Source organism: Lepidochelys kempii, chromosome 3, assembly GCF_965140285.1.
Source record: "Lepidochelys kempii isolate rLepKem1 chromosome 3, rLepKem1.hap1, whole genome shotgun sequence".
Taxonomy (NCBI): domain Eukaryota; kingdom Metazoa; phylum Chordata; order Testudines; family Cheloniidae; genus Lepidochelys; species Lepidochelys kempii.
The window spans coordinates 46,489,390-46,508,407 of NC_136382.1; the positions used below are offsets into that span (position 1 = coordinate 46,489,390).

At 41.9% G+C, this 19,018-nt stretch overlaps 2 protein-coding genes across 5 annotated transcripts in view; one reads left to right on the top strand and one right to left on the bottom strand.

Annotated features, from left to right (window-relative positions):
• CILK1 (ciliogenesis associated kinase 1) overlaps window positions 1-12,082 on the bottom strand; it is a 53,939-nt gene extending 41,857 nt beyond the window's left edge. Inside the window, exons 1-2 of one of the 3 annotated variants that reach the window (XM_073336255.2) lie at window positions 11,330-12,082; window positions 7,646-7,695 (exon numbers count right to left, since the gene is read on the bottom strand). The gene's annotated coding sequence lies outside the window, so the exon portion shown is untranslated. Of the gene's footprint in view, window positions 1-7,645; window positions 7,696-7,894; window positions 7,979-8,442; window positions 8,833-11,329 lie in introns of those variants that run through there. The other 2 variants (XM_073336254.2, XM_073336256.2) reach the window with 2 other exon arrangements.
• FBXO9 (F-box protein 9) overlaps window positions 11,682-19,018 on the top strand; it is a 40,616-nt gene continuing 33,279 nt past the window's right edge. Inside the window, exons 1-3 of one of the 2 annotated variants that reach the window (XM_073336258.2) lie at window positions 11,682-12,026; window positions 14,533-14,610; window positions 17,070-17,219. In XM_073336258.2, coding sequence (XP_073192359.1) covers window positions 12,024-12,026; window positions 14,533-14,610; window positions 17,070-17,219 — 231 coding nt within the window. In that variant the 5' untranslated portion in view covers window positions 11,682-12,023. Of the gene's footprint in view, window positions 12,027-12,352; window positions 12,419-14,532; window positions 14,611-17,069; window positions 17,220-19,018 lie in introns of those variants that run through there. The other variant, XM_073336259.2, reaches the window with a different exon arrangement.

Below are 19,018 nucleotides of genomic sequence, written 5' to 3' on the forward strand. Positions count from 1 at the left end.
TAAGTTTGGCTCTAGGAATACTTTATATATCCAAATTACCTACCAGACCCATCACCCTGACACAGTGCAAATAAAATAATCATATAAAATAAAAATGCGTATTAGCTTTTCTAGTCCAACCCCTTCCAATGGCCCCTATGCTTAAATCAACTTACTTACAAAAAGGAACAAAACGTGACCTATACTATGTAAATTAGTCATACCCTTCGAATTAAGCTAAATAGTGGGAACAAGAATCACATCTGCAAGCTTGTCTGTGTTATGGTCAGTTCCATGCCTTCTTACTCCTCCATTATTTAGAACTTAATATCATCTCTGAGCAGAAGAGCAGCGGCTTTTGCCTTTGTAAACTGTGCGTATAGATGAATTACATGTCAACAGATTTGCTGCAGTAGCAATATGTCCATACATGCTCCCTGTGCTGACTTAACTAGGAAAACAGATGACCGCTTTAGTGATGGAGAGAGCTAAGCTGCAAATAAATCTCTTGCATCCTCCTTTCCCAACAAACAGGACAGGTTGCCCAATCGCTATCAATGTCACCAGTACATAAAGATATACTCTGCAATGATGCTGGCATCAACAGCAGTATGTTACAATAAGTTGGGATGGTCCAATTGAATTAGATGTTGGCAATTTTTTCCCTTTGTCTTAGCAGTTAAGCACTGCCATTGGGAATCTGTAAACCTAATGCACGGATGTGGGAAAGAAATCTGCTAATGTCAAAACAGCTTTTGTCAGTTTATGTATCATCTATGGAGGAGACAATCACTTTCCCTACCTAGAAGCCACTTATACTCCTTGATTCATCAGAATTTGCCTCAAAATCCACACTTTGATGAACAATTGTGCTGCATCAAAGCTTCTTAAACTTTTTTAAATCTTGAAATGGAAACCAAATGCAAACAATGCAGACGGGCTGCACAGCCGGAACCAATGTTTTTGAGAGGTGTGAACTGCCCATTCATCCCAATAGACTACTAACTGAAACCTGAAGATAGTAATTTAAATGTCAACAGGGTATTTCACTCTATAATTTGAGAAGAAATATCCAGTAAATATGTATAGCTCACAATCATAGCCTCCCTCAAAGGTCGGAAGTGTAAGATATATTTAAAACAGAATAAAAAGAGGGGCTACTGTACTGATTGTATTATTTATTTTTAGGTTTACATTAAATACTATAGGTTTGTCAGTAATTTAAATGAAGGTGCCATAGAATTCCCCGCAGGCATACCAGAATACTGCAGAATCAAGGGACATTGTCACAGAATTTAGGTCTGTTATGCCTGATGACTTGCCATGGAACATGCAAAACATGGTCCATAGCAGCAGCAGTTTATGGAGCTTTGGAGTACCACTTGCTTGTTGGCCACCTTATTGGGTAACTGGGTATTCCAATGTGAAAGCTTATGTGATTTAACCAAAGTCTGAGGAGTCAATGGCAGACCCAGGATTTTAACTCCGACTCCTTGCTCCCAGACCTGCGATCGGACCAGTAGATCTCTCAATATCAATAGGTCTTTCAATATCAAATTTAGACAACAAAGCAAGACTCCTTGTGTTTTTCTATCAATGAAACGGTGATAAATAATAATGGCACAAGAAAGGACTTTGTACAATTTTGAACTAAACACAGGTAAAATCTGGTAGACTTTGTAGAAGTACTCTCCTCATGAAAGGGTCATGATGTATTAGCATGATGCATTAGCCTACACAATAGAACAAATATTTAATAACAGGCTCTTCAATCTAGCAGACAAACATAACAGGATACGCTGGTTGGAAGCCGAAGCTAGACAATTGCAGACTGGAAATAAGGCATACATTTTTAACAGTGAGGGTAATTAACCACTGAAATAATTTTCCATGGGTTATGGTGGATCCTCCACCTCAGGAAAAAATTTTAAAGCAAGGCTGGATGTTTTTCTAAAAGATGTGCTCTAGGAATTATTTTGGGGAAGTTCTATGGCCGGTGTTATACAGGAGGTCAGACAGAGGATCACAATGATCCCTTCTGGCTTTGGAATCTCTGAATCTAAGGCTAGGTCTAGGTTACTGGTTCTACAGCAGCCTGTGCTGTCGCAGTGCTGTACCACAGATGCTTTCTACAGTAACAGAAGGGTTTTTTTCCACCTCTCAGAGCAGCAGTAGCTAGGTTGACAGATAATCTACTCTGGGGTTTAGGTCAGCTTAAATATGGAGCTCAGGAGTTTGAATTCTTCATATTCTGAGGGCTTGTCTCCACTTGAGGGTGGATCGATGCTGCAGCAATCGATCCACCGGGGGTCAATTTAGTGGATCTAGTGAAGACCCGCTAAAAAATCAACAGCCGATTGCTCTCCCATCGACTCAGATACTCCACTGGAACGAGAAGCAGAAGGTAAGTCGACAGAAGAGTTTCTTCCGTTGACCCAGCGTGGTGTAGACACTGCAATAAGTTGACCTAAGGTAGACTCCAGCTACATTATTCACATAGCTGGAGTTGCAGAACTTACGTCTACGTGACCTCATAGTGCAGACCTGCCCTGTGTGACGTAGCTAGGTTGACCTAAAATTTAATTGTAGACCAGGCCTAAGAGCCTTGACGCAGCAGAAGTGAATACTCCCAGAGAAGGAGGATCATTCAGCAGAGATGATGCTTCCTCTCCTTTGTGCTCCTGCCTCATCTCTTCCTGGAGAGAAGGAAGAGGCTTTTGGGGCCTAAATCACCATCTGCCTCCCTTTACTTTTGTTAGGCCTATGGTGTCGTTGACAGCATCCCTATATACCTCTTGCAATAACTTTCAGTTACATGCCTAATGTGCAGGATTAGATACAAATTTCAAACCATGAGACTAGAAAATTAAGTGAAAAATACATGTTAAAAAAAATCACACTGTTTTGCATGGAAGTTAATGAGGCTCCACATGGTCACAGACGTCCGCCCACATGTTGCTCAATGCAGGATCAGGGCCTAGTTTTGGATGCCAGTTGAAGAGGTTTGGAACCTGAAGTCAACTGGAGTCCTAGGTTCTCTGAACCTTGGAAAATCTGGCTCTAGGTGTTTCAAGTTTGCTAAACAGGAATTTAAGTACCAAAATTAATGGATACGTTGAAACTTTTGGTCCAACTATTTGGACAAAGAGATACCCACAGAAGCAATGGTCAAGTGCACAAAGTCTGGGAAACAAGCAGGGAGAACTGGAGGTCCTGGCAAAGTCAGGGAATTATGATGCGATTGGAATAACAGAGACTTGGTGGGATAACTCGCATGACTGGAGTACTGTCATGGATGGGTATAAACTGTTCAGGAAGGACAGGGAGGGCAGAAAATGTGGGGGAGTTGCACTGTATGTAAGGGAGCAGTATGACTGCTCAGAGCTCAAGTATGAAACTGCAGAAAAACCTGAGAGTCTCTGGATTAAGTTTAGAAGCGTGAGCAACAAGGGTAATGTCGTGGTGGGAGTCTGCTATAGACCACCGGACCAGGGGGATGAGGTGGATGAGGCTTTCTTCCGGCAACTCGCATAAGCTACTAAATCGCACTCCCTGGTTTTCATGGGCGACTTCAATCATCCTGATATCTGCTGGGAGAGCAATACAGGGGTGCACAGACAATCCAGGAAGTTTTTGGAAACTGTAGGGGACACTTTCCTGGTGCAAGTGCTGGAGGAACCAACTAGGGGCGGAGCTCTTCTTGACCTGCTGCTCACAAACTGGGAAGAATTAGTAGGGGAAGCAACAGTGGATGGGAACCTGGGAGGCAGTGACCATGAGATGGTCGACTTCAGGATCCTGACACAAGGAAGAAAGGAAAGCAGCAGAATACGGACCCTAGACTTCAGAAAGGCAGACTTTGACTCCCTCCGGGAACCAATGGGCAGGATCCCCTGGGAGAATAACATGAGGAGGAAAGGAGTCCAAGAGAGCTGGATGTATTTTAAAGACTCCTTATTGTGGTTACAGGGACAAACCATCCCGATGTGTAGAAAGAATAGTAAATATGGCAGGCGACCAGCTTGGCTTAACAGTGAAATCCTTGCTGATCTTAAACCCAAAAAAGAGGCTTACAAGAAGTGGAAGATTGGACAAATGACCAGGGATGAGTATATAAATACTGCTCGGGCATGTAGGAATGAAATCAGGAAGGCTAAATCACACCTGGAGCTGCAGCTAACAAGAGATGTTAAGAGTAACAAGAAGGGTTTCTTCAGGTATGTTGGCAACAAGAAGAAAGCCAAGGAAAGTGTGGGCCCCTTACTGACAGAGGATGTGGAAAAAGCTAATGTACTCAATGCTTTTTTTGCCTCCGTCTTCACGAACAAGGTCAGCTCCCAGACTACTGCACTGGGCAGCACAGCATGGGGAGGAGGTGACCAGCCATCTGTGAAGAAAGTAGTAGGTCGGGATTATTTAGAAAAACTGGACGAGTACAAGTCCATGGGGCCAGATGCGTTGCATCCGAGAGTGCTCAAGGAATTGGCGGATGTGATTGCAGAGCCGTTGGCCATTATCTTTGAAAATTCATGGCAATCAGGGGAAGTTCCAGAAGACTGGAAAAAGGCTAATGTAGTGCCAATCTTTAAAAAAGGGAAGAAGGAGGATTCTGGGAACTACAGGCCGGTCAGCCTCACCTCAGTCCCTGGAAAAATCATGGAGCAGGTCCTCAAGGAATTAATTCTGAAGCACTTAGAGGAGAGGAAAGTGATCAGGAACAGTCAGCATGGATTCACCAAGGGAAAGTCATGCCTGACTAATCTAATTGCCTTCTATGATGAGATAACTGGTTCTGTGGATGAAGGAAAAGCAGTGGACGTGTTATTCCTCGACTTTAGCAAAGCTTTTGACACGGTCTCCCACAGTATTCTTGTCAGCAAGTTAAAAAAGTATGGGCTGGATGGATGCACTACAAGGTGGGTAGAAAGTTGACTAGATTGTCGGGCTCAACGGGTAGCGATCAATGGCTCCATATCTAGTTGGCAGCCGGTATCTAGCAGAGTGCCCCAAGGTCGATCCTGGGGCCGGTTCTGTTCAATATCTTCATTAACGATCTGGAGGGCAGTGTGGATTGCACCCTCAGCAAGTTTGCGGATGACACTAAACTGGGAGGAGTGGTAGATACGCTGGAGGGTAGGGATAGGATACAGAGGGATCTAGACAAATTGGAGGATTGGGCCAAAAGAAATCGGATGAGGTTCAACAAGGACAAGTGCAGAGTCCTGCACTTAGGACGGAAGAATCCCATGCACCGCTACAGACTAGGGACCGAATGGCTAGGCAGCAGTTCTGCAGAGAAGGACCTAGGGGGTGACAGTGGACGAGAAGCTGGATTTGAGTCAACAGTGTGCCCTTGTTGCCAAGAAGGCCAATGGCATTTTGGGGTGTATAAGTAGGGGCATTGCCAGCAGATCGAGGGATGTGATCGTTCCCCTCTATTCGACATTGGTGAGGCCTCATCTGGAGTACTGTGTCCAGTTTTGGGCCCCACACTACAAGAAGGATGTGGAAAAATTGGAGAGAGCCCAGCGAAGGGCAACAAAAATGATTAGGGGTCTGGAACACATGACTTATGAGGAGAGGCTGAGGGAACTGGGATTGTTTAATCTACAGAAGAGAAGAATGAGGGGGGATTTGATAGCTGCTTTTAACTACCTGAAAGGTGGATCCAAAGAGGATGGATCTAGATTATTCTCAGTGATAGCAGATGACAGGACAAGGAGTAATGGTCTCAAGTTGCAGTGGGGGAGATTTAGGTTGGATATTAGGAAAAACTTTTTCACTAGGAGGGTGGTGAAACACTGGAATGCGTTACCTAGGGAGGTGGTGGAATCCCCTTCCTTAGAAGTTTTTAAGGTCAGGCTTGACAAAGCCCTGGCTGGGGTGATTTAGTTGGGATTGGTCCTGCTCTGGGCAGGGGGTTGGACTAGATGACCTCCAGAGGTCCCTTCCAACTCTGATATTCTATGATTCTAAGTTGAAAAAAGCTGCTGGTTTTGAGTTTTTAAACTTGATCATACCTACATTACTAATACCAGGTAGGCCTTTTCAACATGAAAATATTGAACCCATTTAAGGAAGTCAATTTCTAAGCTGATTTATCTCAACCAGTACAGTTTTCTTGTTAAAGAGGCCTTAGGGTTTTAAACTTTTTCCAGTAATCCTATTTCCTGTTCACCATTTATGCTCGGTTTTCACTTTATGGTTCTCTCAGTTTGGATCATGGAGACAGCCTAGCCCCAAATGCTACAGGATGCTCCATGCAGATGTAGTTCCTACTGACCTCAGTGTGACCTGGCAGTAGTAGCAGGAGCATCTGCCTGTGTAGTGCAGCCCTAGTCAGTTTCACTTTTGCTTACTTTCTGGCTGCCATGCCCTAGGTAAAAATTACAGGAAATTTTTTTGATGTTGAGAGTGGGGGGTTAGGGTTGGCTTGAAATTCTACAAAATAGTGGGGTTTTTTTGTTTTGTTTAAAAAAAAAAGAGTAAGGATTTTCGGTTTTGTATCATTTTCCCCCCCTACATCAAAACAAACCATAAATTTTTGGCCTAAATCAAAAGTACAGAGTCCCTTAAAAACAAAATTATTGCACATCACCCTGAAAACAAGATGTTAATTACTATTTACAGGGCATTGTGAACTGAAATTCAGGCCAACAACTTTTTGTAAACTCAATAGAAATGATTCTACAACACTTTTAAAAATGTCATTGTGATAATATTTAAGCAAATAAAATATTCCCCTCTAGTGTCTGAAAGACAAACATTACAGCACTGAGAATCTGAAAGTGAAACTGACTATAAAACAAATTGAAACTGACTTCATTAATTTTCATTGTCAATTTTAAAAATTCTTTCAACTGTGATAATCTAATTTGTTGTTAGTAATCTGCAAAGAAAGTGTTGGCTTAGAATATATTGTTTTAAGTTGACACGATTTAGTTCTGTATCTGTAAAGCATTTTGAAATATAATATGAAATATAATAAACTAGCTTGAAAGAATCTCTTAAGAATGAAAAGCTCCTATTGACAGTTTCATAAAAGTTTAAGTATGAGTCACATTCTCTAAAACTTCTGGCTACCAACAGTAGGTAAGCCACAATGCGAAAAACATCCTGCAACTGGTAGGCTCCTCACCCCTACCATCACCCCCACAAGAAGGACAAGGATTGATTCAGAGTGCCATCCTGCAAATGTGTACGCAGGTGAGTAATCCCACTGAAATCACAGACTTCAATGGCACTACTCATGTGTAAATTTACCCATATGCACAATGTTTGGAAGGTCAGGCTGTTAGAAAGAGTAGGGAAATTTTACAAACATGTATGATACCGAGCTGGATTCATGTGATGATGGTATGTATCAATGGATTTTTCTTTTCTGTTTAACAAAAGTTACTTCTAAATAAATAAATACAACACAACATCTAAAGCAAATGAGACACTGCTAATCCCTATGACAGAGTTTCAATTTTATTATTATTATTATTTTTTAAACCCTGCAAGGATGGAGGCAATAGCACAGTATTTATGAAATTCTGGCTCTCTGTAAAGAGATTTATCTGAAATCTGGTAACTAGCAACAGAGAGAGCTAGCAGCGTCCTAACTAACAGCACTTTCCATGAACACGCATGCCATTTATTAGTAAAAATAAAAACTATTTACCTTTGATGAATCCAGCCCATTGTATGGTAATCACTCCGTATTACACAGCTCTAGCAAAAGAATAATTAAACTCCATTATAAGAGTTTACTGTAATGCTGTCTATACAGAGAACAAATTTAACATTTGCCTTATGATTTGTGTACATGCAGTCTTAAACTATCATTTTCAAAGCAAAAATGAAAGACAATTCGTCATATTTGTAGGCCACACGGCATGTTCCCCATAGAATAATTTTCATATATGCTTACATAAATGAAGTCACATTAAACCAAAACACCATCTGAAAATCAAATAAAAGATGGTTGCTACTAAACAAGAAATTAGTATCTTGAAGTCCCTCCCATGCAGGCCTAGTGAGAAAACTTTCATGTACAGCTCTATTTTAAATGTCACAAGAAAAGGTCTAAAATCATGGTGTGGGGAGGAGGGTAGACAAATGACGTTAAAGAAACACAATGTGAACACCAATCCAAAGCAGCTGATATTCTCATTTTAAACCCAGCTATTAGAATCAGGGCAAGATCCACACGACAGTGGAAAGAAAAACACAGGGGATTAACTTGATTCTCGGGCGTCTCTAAATCTGTCATCATGTCTAGGGACATTTATGTTATAACCTACCAATACTGCTCCAAAAGACAATTTTTAATTGCTCGTAGAGCCCTTAAAGAGGATTTCTTGCAATTTGAAAGTAATAGAAAACCTGGTAAGAGGAGCAGTCAGACAGTTTGTACAACATGCTGTTTACATCTAGGAGAAAACTGCATTAGTAAATCACAACAAACACAGTACACACCCAGCTACCAGAAGCCATGCGGCAAGTCCATCTGAGGGAAGCCAGGGCTGATCTAGCTGCCAGAGGATCATTGCACTGAGGCCGAGAAGAAAAAAGGAGTTTTCCACTCACCAACCAGGAGAAAAACAAACAAAAGACAATGTGGCTACTAATCAGGGACAACCAGGAGCTTTCCCTGGTGAAAGCTACCCAGCAGCTCCCCTCTCTGGCCTTTCCTTTGCACAGTGCACTCGCTCCACAGCACTGTAGCCAAACAGCATGGGATTCATTTACTATATAGACAGGGTTAGGGTTTTTTTCCATTAAAAACAATCTCCATGTGAAAGAATCTAATAATTTTTAAGACAAATTTAAATATAAAAAAATAACAAGCTAATGCAAAAAAAACCCAAAAAACCATTAATAAATTGTTACCAAGCTCATATTGAGCCAGTAAGCATAAATAATTTATAATGATAAGCTAGGCCCTAATCCTACAGTGAGCTGTCCAGGATTCATCAACACAGAGCAACTGAGATCAAGGCCTGATCCTTCATTCCTTGTGCACCCAAAGTGCCCACTGACTTTAATATAGGGCTGAATTAAGAACTGGGACATGGAGGAGAATAATCAATTGGACACCAAGTACTTAAGCACCAACATCTTTGCCAGGAGAGGATGTCTTCTCTCTTTCTCTCCCCTCCTCCCTCACTCCATTTTATACTTTTTTTTAAAATGGGGGAAACTGAGGCACATAATGATTATTCCCCCACCCCCCAAACATACAAGACAGTATGTGAGTGGGGCTTGGAACTCAGGAATGCCACCTGCTCGGCCTTTCAATGTTACATAACAATATATTCTGTAGTGGAATACATACATTCAAAAAGTCTGACTTAATATAACTCAGTGACATGAAGTAATAGTTATTTCACAGTGGCTTTCTCAAACTGCCTTAATTTAAAAGTGTGATAAAACTTCCAGAAAAGTGGTTTAAATATTTGAGAAGTTAGATTTTATCCCAGACACAGATTTCAACATATTTGCGGCATTTAATTTTATTTTATTTAAAACAAAAAATGGTCAAATTCTGCCTGCAAATAAGCATGCATAATTCTTAGTGAAGCCAATAGGAGTAGTGTATGAATCATAGAATCATAGAATATCAGGGTTGGAAGGGACCCCTGAAGGTCATCTAGTCCAACCCCCTGCTTGAAGCAGGACCAATTCCCAGTTAAATCATCCCAGCCAGGGCTTTGTCAAGCCTGACCTTAAAAACCTCTAAGGAAGGAGATTCTACCACCTCCCTAGGTAATGCTTATTGAAGGGAAGAATCTGGCATTAAATCATTGTTGTAATGTCTCACAACTATGTATATAATTGTATACCCCAATTTTACAAAATTCTACTAGCCCATTCACTTGGTGTAATCTGTAAAAAGAATATAAGAATATAATTAATGTTTTCATATTTATTATTGAGAAGGACACAAGTATATTTTGTGTGTGGGATGATATATGTTCATGACAGTTCTGCAAAGCTGTTATCTGCTCCTCAGTTATCCAAAACTCTCAGCTGTCTAAAACAGTGTCATATCCCCTGAGGTCTATTTACACTTACTCTGAAAATTTCCACAGCTATTAGAAACCTCTGTTATCCAAATTTACTCATTTTGACATTTGGCTAATTGAGACACCACTACATTTATTATTTTTAAATAACAGGTGACCTGGAGAGTTTTGCTGAAATTTTTTTTAAAGTTCTCAAGAGAGAAAATCCATATAAAGCGTGGCTATTACTAAATATACTTAGCACTAACAAAATTAGGCCTGGATTCTGCAATTTGTTCCACATGGATACATCCTGGTGCCCATATGGAGCCCCAGAGAAGTCAGTGGGGCTGTGTGCGGTTATAGGGGTCATCCTGCATGAAAAAAAGTTACATGATCAGAGCCTTAGAAATAAGCTTTAGGCTCTCAGTCATATTCCTACTGAGGACTTTGGAGTTTTGCTGTTGACTTAGAGGGAAGCAGGATAGGATTTTGAGTCAGAGCTAAAGACAAGGCTTCCTGTATTGCCAGCTAGAGTAATGATATAATTAGGTCATTTGGGTTTCAAAGAACTTCCACTGTAAAAAGCAAACTTTGCCTTAAGATGCATTGGTGCAACAAAGGGCAAAATTTAGTCCTAGAACCCTGTATCCTATTTAAGTTTTGCAGTGGATTGCAATTTGAAGGATGATCAGGTTCTAAATTAATATTTTTACTTGCTCATAACTTTTGATAACATTTTCCTTTAAAGTGGAAACTTCTCAACCTTATTCCCAGACCACAAGTGAAATGGGTTTGGGAAGACATATATATGTGTGTATACAGTGTTTATGCTTGTGTGGTGAACAGATAGTCACTTCTACCTCCCTAAGATTCCCTATGCTACTTAAAGTAGAAGTTTACAAGTCTGCTTGGTCATGATCCTGCATCAGAAGCTATTAGAAAACAGGGACTTCTGCTCCTGTGCAGAAGAGGAGGAGAGGAGTTCACATGATACAGATGTCAGGGCTATCTGACACCAGTTTAGGAGTGGGATACTACACTGTTGAGTAGCATTGTCAGACAGCTGCCTATTTCACCCCAGAGATGGCTGCATGTCAGTGGTGGGTGAAGCGATCCATATACAATCATAAAGTTTGTTATATCCGTTGGATTCTACTGGTTGACATTGATGCTGTATTACTAAGGTATTATACTTTATTCTTTGGTCCACACTGAGTAATTCTACATATAGTCTTCAATAATGCCTGGGCCTGATCTTTGGGCAGGCAGACAATGCACCAGGCTAGGCCTAGCAGAAACACACTGTCATTACAACAGGGAGCAGCAAACAGCAGCGCCCGTCTTTAGCGCCCTACCATGCATCTGATGAAGTGAGCTGTAGCTCACGAAAGCTTATGCTCAAATAAATTGGTTAGTCTCTACGGTGCCACAAGTACTCCTTTTCTTTTTGCGGATACAGACTAACAGGGCTGCTACTCTGAAATCTACTTGCAGGGGTACGTACAACCCGCAAGAACTACAAGTCCCAGCAGCCACTGCTCCCATCTCTATTTGAATAGCCCATGAGAGACTAGACTTCCTAGCAGTCTGTGCTTCCTCTCCATTTGATTGGCCTGTTAAAAGCAATTTAATTCCCAGCATGCAATGCTTCTCCTCGAGCGGAGTGGCCCGAGGAGACTACATTGCCCAGGAGGAAACGCTCCACCTTGATCCAAGAGAGAAACCAGGCAGAACGGCGTATTGCATGCTGGGACTTGCAGTCCTCACGGCCGACGCCCCGCAGCGAAGCGGCCCGTGCGTCGGGAGGGCGACGCTCTGTCCTTTCTCTCAGTGCTCTTGAGGTCTGTCTGGGCCAGGGTCTCGGCTGCTCCCGGTCCTCCTGTCCTTTACTCTCCGGGAAGATGGCTGCCGTACGCAGGGCTCGCAGTTACTCCCGCTGCGTGGTGCGCTTCTCCGACCGAGAACTCTGCTAAGTCACCCTGCGGGGGGGAGACACGGACCGAACAGGGGGCAAGGACCCCCGGACAGCGCCGCCTGACCGACTGCAGCATGGTGAGCAGCGCCCGGCCCTGCCTGCTCCCTGGCGGCTGCTGCAGTGCGGGCCCTGGGGCGGGAGGGAGCTGGGGGCAGGGCACGGGCACGGGCCCGAGGCGGCCGCTGTCATTGGCTGCCGGAGGGCAGGGGTCGTCCCTGGCAACCGTCAACGGTGGGTGTGCGGGTGTTTCGCGGTGGAAGCCCGGCCCCGCTCTCCGCCCCCCTGGGGACCTTCCCAGCGCCGGTGTGAGCGGGCCCCTGCCTCCCCCTGGGGCCGTGACGCCGTGTGAGTCTGGGGGCTAACGCTGCGTTGGCCACGCCCCGCAGCTCCTGGCCCTTGTGGGGTGTGTCCTGTCGGACGAGCTCCCCGGGGACCAGGCGCACCCGGAGGGGGGAAATCCCAGTGCCAGGTACCGGGGGACGGTGGCGTCGTGGCATCACGTTGTGCCCAGGGCAGCAGTGTGGCGTCAGGCTGTTGCGCCTGCCACAAAGCAGCAGAGGAGGGGCCCTGCAAGCCCAGTTTGAAGCAGGACAGCCCCGCTCCTCCATACTCACAGCTGTCGGCTGAGTATTCATCAGAATTATCCGTGGATGTGTATATGATGATATCAATAAAACGGTTTACAGAGACTATGAAGTCTCAGGGCTGTTTTGAAGAGCCGAGGACGCCAGGACTCTGCTTGGTGGAACTATTTGCTGCATAGGTCAAGCCTGCTGCATGGCTCTGTGCGAAGCAGTAGGGATCCGTCTGGGCCAGGGTCTCGGCTGCTCCCGGTCCTCCTGCCCCTCACTCTCAGGGAAGATGGCTGCACCTCCATGTGAATTTCTAAGACACCAATCATCAGATTATCTAGACGTGCCATTACTTTGTGCTGGTAGTAGCAATCAAAAGATCTTAAAACACTTTACCCCAGCAACTAAGCTTTTGTATCTCTGCAGAGCAGAGATTATTTCCATTTTACTGGAAACAGGCAAGGTTTTATAGTTTTATGGAGCTAAGAAGAACCCATGCACCAGGCTTTCAGTTCTGTGCTTTAACCTCACCTTTGGGTGGCTACAGTCTACACTAACTTGTGTATGTTTCCCATGTGCTCTTTAGCTGGGTACAGTCGAGATGCCCTTTGGCTGGATCTGATGTCTAGTTGGTTTTGGCTGATGGCTAAGGAGTGAAAAATATTTGTGCATAACAGGTCTTATCTGTAAGGAAATATCCTGTGAAAAGTCCTTAATCTTCCCAGAGCTCTTTCTAAGCAGATATGAATTATAATGCTCATTGGATACATGGAGAAAGGTAAAAATATTAACCAGCAGAAATAATAGACAGGGCAAGGTCAAAGATTTTCCTGTCTCTAAAATCTGTGACATTATAGGTGGAGGGAAAAAAATCCTGCCTGTTCCGGTTTGAAGACTAATGATGTCATTTTTGCCTAAAGTCCTTGTAAACCCAAAGGTGGTATGTTAGCTATGAAAAGGTGTGAGGGGTGACTTTTGTTGTAGATTAGTTGAGCATGTTAACACTTACTGATTCAGGGAGGCTCACTTTGTATGGTTAATACAGGGTCTGTGAAGGTCTTCATTCAGATCTTGGCTACAATAAAACTTCAGTGGACTTTCCTCAGTAACTGGTAGTCTGCTGTATTATCTCAGGAATGCACTGTATAGTGCTGGTTTGCAGGACAGTGATAACTGAGCTCTGAAAGTGAACAAGCTTTTGGAATGTGGCATGTTCTTTGTAAGCAAACGGGAGTTAAAGTGACCCAGCTGTGTGTCTTTTGGTTTTTTGGTATTTTTTAGATTTTTGACCTGTACAGCCAGTAACAAATTGACTTACTAGTGCCATGTTTCTCCTTGTGGCTGTTTGTTTCAGTATTATAGGAAATGGAAGATTAATGTAAACTCTGTATGTCTTAGTTATTAGTAAAAAGAAAAGGAGTACTTGTGGCACCTTAGAGACTAACCAATTTATTTGAGCATAAGCTTTCGTGAGCTACAGCTCACTTCATCGGATGCATTTAGTACTCCTTTTCTCTTTAATATAGAAACTGCTTTTGTAACACACCTTTCAGCAACAAAAGTTTAAATAAGAAGTGGCTCCATTATATTGAACTCTTGATTTTTACCTGGGAGAAGGCAGTACAAGGTGCAGTCAATTGTCTAAAACATGTTTTTATAAGTGAAATTTCAATGTCCTCTTTTTATTGAGTTAGGTTGCCCTACAGTGTTTTCAATCCAAACATTGCAGCAGTGCACTGATGCATGTAAAACTGCAAATGCCATCTAGCTAGACTCTGCATTACCCAGTTTAAGTGAAATGCAAAATGCTTATTTCATTATCCATTTCAATAGCTTAGTGTAACAGGTAATGCCAATAAACATAAAAAGTAATTTAGCCAAATATTGATGTCAATAGTGACGTTTTGAGGGGGAACATGTTTTTTGTAACGAGTTTGTGCAGTTTGCACAGATCAGAATAGTAGATGTACATATACAGACTACATGTTCATGTCTAACTGTTCTCTATTAGGCAGAAGCTGAAGAAGATTGTCACTCTGATCTGATAAGAGCTGATGACAATGAAGGGCCTGGTGAAGCAAATCTTCAGGTATGGTTAAAGTTATGTTCTCATTTTGAAATTAAGTTCAGTTGGCATTTTCTTCCATAGTAGAATGCTGATATGGTGCAGGTTAAGCCATCCTATAAGTAAAAGCACATTCTGCAATATGATACTTTTTCCTATGGTACTGGTTTCCACATATTAATACAAAAAAACCTTAGAATTAAGGTTAAAATATACTTTCAAATATACACTTAAGGCACACTTCAATGAGGGAAGCATCATATGGTGACTTCACCATTGTTTTATACAACATTGCCCTCCCCATTAAAAACAAACAAAAAAAACCCCACGCATACCCCAAACTACAAATTCAGATTATAACCATGATTGTAATTAGGGTTGTCAAGCTATAAAAAAAAATTAATCGCACTGTTAAACAATAATAGAATACCATTCATTTAAATTTTTGGATGTTTTCTACATTTTCAAATATTTGATTTCTGTTATAATACAGAATACAGAGTATACAGTGCACACTTTATATTTTTGATTACAGATATTTGCACTGAAAAGTATTTTCAGTTCACTTAATATAAATACTGTAGTGCAGTCTCTATCATGAAAATTGAACTTACAAATGTACAAAACAATAACTGCGTTAAAAAATTAAAATGTAAAACTTTAGAGCCTACAGAGTCCACTCAGTCCCACTTCAGCCAATCGCTCAGACAAACAAGTTTGTTTACATTTATGGGAGATAATGCTGCCCTCTTCTTATTTACAATGTCACCTGAAATAGAGAACAGGCGTTAGCATGGTACTGTTGTAACTGGCGTTGCAAAATATTTACATGCCAGGTATGCTAAACATTCATATGTCCCTTCATGCTTCAACCACCATTCGAGAGGATATGCATCCATGCTGCTGATGGATTCTGCTCAATAATGATCCAAAGCAGAATGGATTGATGTACGTTCATTTTCATCATTTGAGTCAGATGCCACCAGTAGAAGGTTTAATTTCCTTTTTGGTGGTTTGGGTTCTGTAGTTTCTGCATCTGAGTGTTGCTCTTTTAAGACTTCTGAAAGCATGTTCCACATCTCGTCCCTCTCACATTGTGGACGGTACCTCAGATTCTTAAACCTTGGTTAAAGTGCTGTAGCTATCTTAAAAATATCACACTGGTACCTTCTTTGCGTTTTGTCAGATCCGCAGTGACAGAGTTCGTAAATCAAACAACACGTGCTAGGTCATCATCCAAGATTGCTATAACATGAAATATATGGCAGAATGTGAGTAAAAACAGAGTGGAGGCGTACAGTTCTCCCTCAAGAAGCTCAGTCACAAATTTAATTAACGCACTATTTTTTAAAACCAACATCAGCATGGAAGCATGTCCTCCGGAATGGTGGCTGAAGCAAGAAGGGCCATATGAATGTTTAGCATATCTGCAACACCAGCTACAAAAGTGCCATGTGAACACCTGTTCTCACTTTCAGAAGAAAATAAGAAGCAGGCAGCATTACCTCTGGCAAATGTAAACAAACTTGTTTGTCTTTGTGATTGGCTGAACAAGAAGATGGACTGAGTAGACTGACTCTAAAATTTTACATTGTTTTGTTTTTGAGTGCATTATAGAACCAAAAAAAATATAAAAATCTACATTTGTAAGTTACACTTGCATGATAGAGATTGCAGTAAGTACTTATGAGGTGAACTGAAAAATACTATTCTCATTTTTACAGTGCAAATATTTTAATACTTTATATAAAGTGAGCACTGTACACTTTGTATTCTGAGTTGTAATAGAAATCTGTATATTTGAAAATGTAGAACATCCAAAAATATTTAATTTCAATTGGTATTTTATTTAACAGTGCAATTAATCGCGATTAACTCAAATTAACTGCAATTAAAAAAATTAATTGACAGCCCTAATTGTAATCAAAGCTAGTTTACAGTAATGTATTCACAAGTGTAATAAACCAGTTTTGCTATATAAAATTGAGATTAATTTAAAACATTGAGCTGACATTTTCTTAAGCCCTATATGAATGAGCAAATAAACTTATTCTAACATCTTCAGAAAGAAGACAGTGAGATGGTTTCTATGAATTTAGGCCAGAATTAGCTACATCATGATCACTTCTTGCAACAACCTAAATTTTCTTCTGCATACTGAATTGTCCAAACAGAAGTAATTGCATTGTTGGAACTAAATTGTCCATAAGCCATAGCATTTCCTTGTGTGATTTTTTTTCTGGTAATTCCACCGTAAGTGAAGCTAAAGGAAATGCCAATTCTAATCTGCACCTGAGTTTGCTAAATGAAGTCCCTATATTTACCCTTATATAGCTAGTGTTGTATGTGTAAGGTATATTCAAAGTTCTTATTTGTAGATTGGACCTGTAGAGACTATGTAATCTCTTGTGCAGGAGATGTACTGTCTGCCCAGAAGATGCTAAATCAGAGCCTATTAGGAGTTAATGTTTCTGCATTTTTAGGCAGAGCTCCAGATGTTTCGAGCTCAGTGGATTTTTGAACTTGCCCCAGGCATGAGTTCTGGTGGTTTGGAAACTGTGCCACGTGCAAGAGGCCCTGGAGTAAAGGCTATAGATACCAAAGGAAAGCAGGAGCTAGCAAAAGAGGAGAAGGTAGGAAAGAGATCACTTATTTACTAATGGGCTGTCTTTAAGTTAGCATTCCATTAGCTTTTAACATTGAATGTTTAGTTTCTGGTTAAACCTGAAAAAGATCAGTTAGATAACTTCCTCTCTGTATGCTAGATTCACAAAGGGATGGTGTGGTCCCTAACTTTTAGGAGCCTAGAAGATTTGGGGTTCTCAAACTCTTGAGTTAGGTGTTCAAGTTCTCTATGCAATGCATAGGGGAGATAGGTACTTAAGGCTATGTAGAGTACAGGCACTACACATGTAGCCACTTTCTACAGTGAAGGGCAGGCTGCATCCAACTTGTCACTGTGGAGTGGAGCTATATGCTTCAGAGAAGGACTGTGGCAGAGGGCAGCTGTTGTAGCCTTTCAGTGCAATAGGGAAAGCCTCTGGCAGTGGGACACTACACTACTAAAAATAGCATTTTAGATGTGGGAGGCACTGCTTGGGTTTATAGCGAGCCCTCATAGGGTACGTACCCATGGGGGAAGAGGGGGAGGTTCAGGTGTGTAGGGCATTCTCCTCACTTAAACTGTACTCTCAGTCTACAGTGCTGTTTATACTCATGCTAGCTGGGTGTGTGGTGTCTGTACTCTGCTGTAAGTGTAGTCATATGCAAAGAACGGGATTTCCAAAAGTCAACCTATTGAGTGAGGAGCTACCTTAGCTAAGAATTGGGAGATGCCAAGGACAGGGTATGTCCTAAGCCTCACTCCTTCCAAGGAGTAAAGGCTTAAGTCTGGGCTGCAGGAATGTGCTGCTTCCTGCTTGGGATTCTCTGCTGTGAACCCTCTCCTGCATGAGAGTGAGAGAATGACTCTGTAGTTTTGTGATTAAGGCTCTCACCTGGAAGGAGGGATACCCGGGTTTCAGTACCTAAGCTCCAATGACTAGTTATACAAAGTGCAACTGCTTCAACAGGAGAGACTGAGGGCATTTTCTTCCTTCAGCCTGAGGGGAGAATTGAACCAAGGCCTCCCATGTCCTGGGTGAAAGCTTTAACCACTAAAAGTTATAAGGTGAGCACTGCTGCTACCACCTCCTCTCTGGCTAGGATTTTGAATGGGCCCTGGTCTGATAAGTGAATTCCAAGTTCAGCCTACTGGATTGGGCCTTGCAGAGGAACTCCTATCTTCCCATGCTTTGTGGATTTTAGGTGTCCATATGCTTAGTAAGACAGCAGTATGCATGCACAGAGGCAGAAACTTAGGCACCCAGAGGACTTGTTCTACAAAAATGTAGGGGCAGTTTAGTCACTTACAAGGTTAGGTGGTAGCTGAGCAGGGCCACTGGTGCCAAAATGTTGAAGTTGGGCACTTAAGTCCATTTGTGAATTTAGCCCTGTGTTCCTTACTTTTTGCCACCTTTCCTCAAAACCCTATCCCCTTTTTCTCCTCCTTCTCATGCCTGGCTTTGTCTCCTTCACCAAATATATGTACTGTGAAGTGATAGTGGCCTACCTCCTTTAACAGTGGGTGTTATGTATGTGTTCCAGTTGAATGAAGTCAGAGGTAAAATGACATGAAGTTTGTTGATCATATCATCTTGTAATGAATATGTACAAACGCTAAGAAAGCTAAAGAGTTTCTAAACTAGGTCAATCACTAGTGTGTTCTGGTTAAGTTCAACTGGAATTTCCTTTTTCTTTAACTGGGAGAGAAAATAAGAGCCCTCCTGCCTTCCTTTCCCTGCCTCTCCTGACTTCTTCCACACATTTCCCTTTTTGCTCTGGCTATTCACCGAGTTTGTGAAAGTTCTTTCCAAGCATAGTATAGCCGTAT